Source organism: Perognathus longimembris, chromosome 7 (genome assembly GCF_023159225.1).
Source record: "Perognathus longimembris pacificus isolate PPM17 chromosome 7, ASM2315922v1, whole genome shotgun sequence".
In the NCBI taxonomy this organism is placed as follows: Eukaryota; Metazoa; Chordata; class Mammalia; order Rodentia; family Heteromyidae; genus Perognathus; species Perognathus longimembris.
This window is the reverse complement of record NC_063167.1, coordinates 11769987-11775436: the sequence shown is the minus strand read 5'-3', so window position 1 is coordinate 11775436 and position 5450 is coordinate 11769987. Positions and strand designations below refer to the sequence as shown.

Sequence of the window (5450 nt, the reverse complement as noted above, 5' to 3'; positions counted from 1 at the left end):
AGGGAGGAAGGAGAGAAAACTCAACAATTTTTTAAAAATCTGATTTAGAGAGAGAAACCATGAGACTGGGGATATAGTTCAGTGGTAGGTACTCACCTGGGATAAGTTAGTTCCTAGATTCAAATCCTAGCACCTTGGGGAAAAGGGGGTGGAGCAGGGGGAATAGTGAAAGGCCTTACAGATATACCCTCCAAAAGATACCATATGAAAAGAGGATGAATGCCTTGTGTCATTAGGAAATGCAAATAAAAACAACAATGAGATACTCCTACAAACCTACTAGAGCAGCCAACATCAGGAACACTGACCACATCAAGTGTTGGTGATATTATGGAGCCACAGGAACTTTCAGTCATGGCCAACGGGGATGCAAAATGGCACCACCACTTTGGAGAATACTTTGGTGGTTTCTTACAAAACTCGACATTCTCTTGCCATATTACCCAACAATCATGTGTCCTGAAAATCACCTAAAGGAGTAAAAAAATATGTCCTACAAAAAACCTGTACATAGATGGTTTTTGTGGCTTTATTTATAAGTTCCCAGACTTGGAAGCCACCAAAATATCCTTGGGTAAAGTTGTGTACTGGTGGCTCACGCCTGTGCTCCTAGCTACTCAGGAGGCTGAGATCTGAGGACTACAGTTCAAAGACAGCCTGGGCAGAAAAGTCTTTTGAGATTCTTCACTCTAATTAGCCACAAAAAAGCCAGAAGTAGAACTGTGGCTTACGTGGTAAAGAGCTAGCCTTGAGCAAAAGAAGCTCAGGAATAGTGTCCAGGCCTTGAGGCCAAGCCCCAGGATTGGCAGACACACACACACACACACACACACACACACACACACACACACACACACACACACACCTTGAGTGGATTAATAAACTTTTGTTCCATCCAGATGATAGAATATTAGCACTGAGAGAAATTCAAGACATGAAAAGATGAGGGGAAACCTTTAAATACACATCACTAAGTGAAAGAAGCGGATCTCAAAAGGCTAAATACCGTGGGAGAGCCACTCCACAAACTCCTAGGAAAAATCAGAGTCAGGGGATGTGGAGTTCATGTGGGGAGGGTGTAGGTGGACACAGGGCTTTTGTAGAGCTTTGGAATGACTGTATGATACTTTGCCTGTAGACAGTGTCCAGACCCATACATCACACACCATCCCGAGTGAAGCCTACCATAAACTTCAAATGGTGTATCAATGAAGGTCCACTGCTTATAACAAATGTACACGCTAGAGTCCATGTTGATCATGAGAAAGACTATGTATGTTGGGGAGGGGGGGGATATTTGGGAAACTCTGTATCTTCTAATTTTGTTACAATTAAAAAGTCTTCTAGGGTTTGAACTCAGGACCTAGGCACTGTCTCTGAGCTTTTTTTTGCTCAAGGCTAGCCCTCTACCACTTTGAGCCACAGCTCACTTCTGGTTTGTAGGTGGTTAATTTGAGAGAAAAGTCTCACACACTCTCCTGCTGGGCTGGCTTTAACCTGCCACCCTCAAATCTCATCCTCCTAAGTAGTTAGTATTACAGACATGAGCCACCAGTGCCTGACTTGAAAGTTTTGTTTTTGTTTTTAAAAAAGGATACAAACATTAACTTTTTGAGAGGATTGAAGAGATAAGAAATTCAGGTCAGACATACTGCGTTTGAGATGTCAATCAGATGTTCAAGGGAGGCATAGGTGGCTAAATCTGCAATGTTTCAAGAATAGGCTGGAGTCTTTCTCATGCTGAAGTACTCTTTCTTTTCTTTCCTTCTTTCTTCCTTCCTCCCTTTCTTTTTTTCTTTCTTTCTTTTGTTCTGGTACTGGGGCTTAAACTCTGGGTCTGGACACTGTCCGTTAGCTTTTATTATGCTCAAGGCTAGTGCTCTTCTTCTTTTTTTTTTTTTTTTTTTTTTTTTTTTTGCCAGTCCTGGGCCTTGGACTCAGGGCCTGAGCACTGTCCCTGGCTTCTTCCCGCTCAAGGCTAGCACTCTGCCACCTGAGCCACAGCGCCCCTTCTGGCCATTTTCCATATATGTGGTGCTGGGGAATCGAACCGAGAGCTCATGTGTAGGAGGCAAGCACTCTTGCCACTAGGCCATATTCCCAGCCCCAGTGCTCTTCCTCTTGAGCCACAGTGCCACCTTTGACCTTTTGGTTCAGTGGATATAAGAAGCTCATGGACTTTCCTGCCCAGGCTGGCTTGGAATCGTGATCCTTAGATCACAGCCTCCTGAGTAGCTAGGATGACAGCCAGAAACCACTGGGGACCTGCTTGCAAACAATATCTGAGACAGGCGAAAATCCTTCTCCTGATAGATGAGGAAACAGGCCTGGAAGGAGCCCAGCTGGTCGGCCATGTGGAGGAAACTCACAGAGGAGAGGCAGCTTGACGCAGGGACCCAGCAGCCAGACGCCCTGGAGGGCGTCCCAGCTATCAGCTGCTAGACACATAAACCAACTTAATCTCTCAGTGACCCAGTTTCCTCACGTGCAAACCAGGAATATTTACTTCTTAGGTGTGTTGTGTGAGCACTTACTAATCCTAGCTCATGCAAGGGCCACGTGCTCACACCTCCCCAGACCTCCCCCCCCCCCCCCCGCCCCCGGCCTCTCAGTCCCTAGAATGAAGAAACGCCCTCCCCTCCTGGGTGATGCCATCTTACACTGAGTCTCTCCACATCATTCTTGACACAAACCCCACGTGGGTCGCCCTCCACCTGGCATAAAGATGAAGATCAGAGAGAGCAAGATGGCTGCTTAGAGATGCACAGCCCAGGTTGGAACGCCGTTCTGTTGGACCTGCCCATGCCTTCCAAACACAGCCGCTCAGCCTCCCCTCGAAGGCCTTGTGCTCAGGTCCCTTGACTCTTCCTCGCAGGGGGCTCCCCAAAGGCAAGGACTGCACGTCTGGAGGGGAAGCCACAGCCTCCTGACCTGGAGCTGAGTAGTTAAATGGGTCAGGAGCCACGTTTGGGAGGGTTCATTTTCGCATAGCCCAGTGGTCCGGATGGCAGATTTGTGCTCCGTGGAGTGTGGAGAGCTCAGGACAGGAGGAGACGGTTCTCACAGAGCACGCTTCGCCTCTGTGCCCACATTGTCCAGGACCGCATGAGTGGAAAGAGGCAGAAGCCCAGGGTGGATGTTGAAGAAAGCCAAGAATGCTAGTTACACACCCACTCACGCTCTCTCTACCTCCTGTCTCTCCCCTGAATTCGCCAGCTCCTTCTCTACTTTCTTCTTGTTTTCTGCCTTTCCTCTTAACCAGCCCCACCCCCCCCCCACCATTGGAATTATTTACAAGAAATATGTTCAAGCTGGGCACTGGTGGCTCACGCCTGTAATCCTAGCTACTCAGGAGGCTGAGAGCTGAGGAGTGCAGTTTGAAGCCAGGCAGGCAGGAAAATCTGTGAGACTCTTGCCTCCAATTAACCAGTAAAAAGCTGGAAATGAAGTTGTGGCTCAAATTGTAGAGCACTTAGCCTTAAGCAAAAAAAACAACAACAACAACAACAAAAAACCTCAGGGACAGCACCCAGGCCCTGAGTGCAAAACCTCAGGACTGGCAGAAAAAAAAGAGAGAAATATATTCAAGTGAAATATAAACAAACAATAATAAATCAGATGTCAGGACCTGTAAACCATAAACTGGATTAGGAATAGGTGCAACTGTTGAACTTCCTAGTGGTCAAAGCTAAACTTGGAAACAGAGTTAATTAAGGAATTCAGGATATCTGAGTAGCATAGACCAACCATCTGCTATCCAAGGAAGCAAAAAGCTTTCTCCAGCATTCAGACCCACGGGGAGAGACTCGCCCCCTGTGTATGAGTGACAGTCCTGTCACATGTATTTCTTGACTCTGTTTCTGACTACTAGTATAGCCAGTAACAGGTTTCCTAACCTTATTTAGAATATTTCTTGAAAGATAGCCACGGAGTCTTTAGAAGCATAGTCAAATGGTTTAATCAACAGCCTGTCTCAAACCCTGTGACTCAGAACCCCAGAGCACTGGTCAGTGTTATAAAGCAGGTATGCAGTGCATGCCTCTAATATCAGCCCTCAGGAGGCTGATGCAGGAGGACTGCATGTTCAAGGCCAGCCTGGACTGCATAATGAGAACCTGTCTCTAAAAAGAAAGAGAGAGAGAGAGAGTGGAGGGAAGGAAGGGAGGCAGGGAGGGAGGGAGGGAGGGAGGGAGGGAGGGAGGGAGGGAGGGAGAGAAAAGAAAAAAAATGTTGTATAAGAAAAGGCTTCCAGGTTGTGCTGTAGGGAAAGGAGAGGGATTTGTAAACCCCTGAGCAAGGTTCTGTCTGCCACTTGTCACTATGTCTGACCCGGATGCAAAACCTCCAACCAAGGACTTGCAGGGTAAGAAAGCAGGAGAATACCTGAAATTCAAAGTCATTGGACAGGATAGCAGTGACATTCACTTCAAAGTAAACATGACAACACACCTCAAGGAACTCAAAGGATCATACTGTCAAAGACAGGGAGTTCCAGTGAAGTCACTCAATTTTCCCTTTGAAGGTCAGCGAATTGCTGATAATCATACTCCAAAAGAACTGAGAATGGAGGAAGAAGATGTGATTGAAGTTTATCAGGAACAAACTGAAGGCCGGGGGTGGGGTGGGGCATTCAACAGTTTAGATCTTCTTTTTACTTTCTTTTTCTTTTGCCTCAATTCTTTTTTATGTTTAAAAAATAGTTCTTTTGTAATGTGGTGTCAAAATGGAACTGAATACTGGCACTCCATCTCTTTTAAACATCTGTTAAGTTGGGCTCCAGTGGCTCACATCTGTAATCCTAGCTACTCAGGAGGCTGAGATCTGAGGATCTTGGTTCAAGGCCAGCCGGGGCAGGAAAGTCCATGAGACTCTTATCTCCAATTAACCACCAGAAAACAGGAAGTGGTGCTGTGGCTCACGTGGTAGAACGCTAGCCTTGAGCTGAAAAGCCTAGGGATAGTGTCCAGGCTCAGAGTTCAAGCGGCACAACCAGCAAAGAGGAAAAAAAAAAAACTTAATTTAAATTCTAGTACTCATTGTTCATTATCATTTGTTTCCATTGTGTTGATTTTTAGTGATCAAGTCTCAGCCCCCTTCGCATTACCCTCTCATTTTGAAAAATGACCTATGTGCACAGAAAGGCCACTTTTCAGGACTGCAATTTTAAGTAAGATTGACCAATGCGAGTGTTCACAAAGACTTTCCAATTAGCCCTGAAGTTCTAGTGTGTGATTGTCTCACTCCTGGACTGTGACTTTCAGAGGAAGGTGGAAGTTTTTTTTTTTTATAGAACTGAACTGTGGGAAAATGACCTTTCCATAACTTGAAGCTACTTTTTAAAGTCTGAGGGTTTGGACCAAAAGAAGAGGAATATATCAGGATTGGACTCAAGCTGGCGGATGTGGTAAGTGTAACGCTTAACTCCAAAGATGGCTTCACAGAAGAGAAAG

The 5450-nt window shown here is 45.9% G+C and overlaps 1 protein-coding gene across 1 annotated transcript; it reads left to right on the top strand.

Annotated features, from left to right (window-relative positions):
• The first annotated feature begins 4237 nt into the window (after nt 1-4237).
• On the top strand, nt 4238-4818 carry LOC125354663 (small ubiquitin-related modifier 1-like). The gene has a single exon (XM_048350380.1). It carries the CDS (start codon nt 4321-4323, stop codon nt 4816-4818), a length of 498 nt encoding a protein of 165 aa, XP_048206337.1. The 5' UTR covers nt 4238-4320.
• The last annotated feature ends 632 nt before the right edge of the window (nt 4819-5450 follow it).

What these genes read in the sequence shown, in the direction of transcription:
- LOC125354663 (XM_048350380.1), top strand. Translation starts at nt 4,321, where the DNA reads ATGTCTGACCCGGATGCAAAACCTCCAACCAAGGACTTGCAGGGTAAG.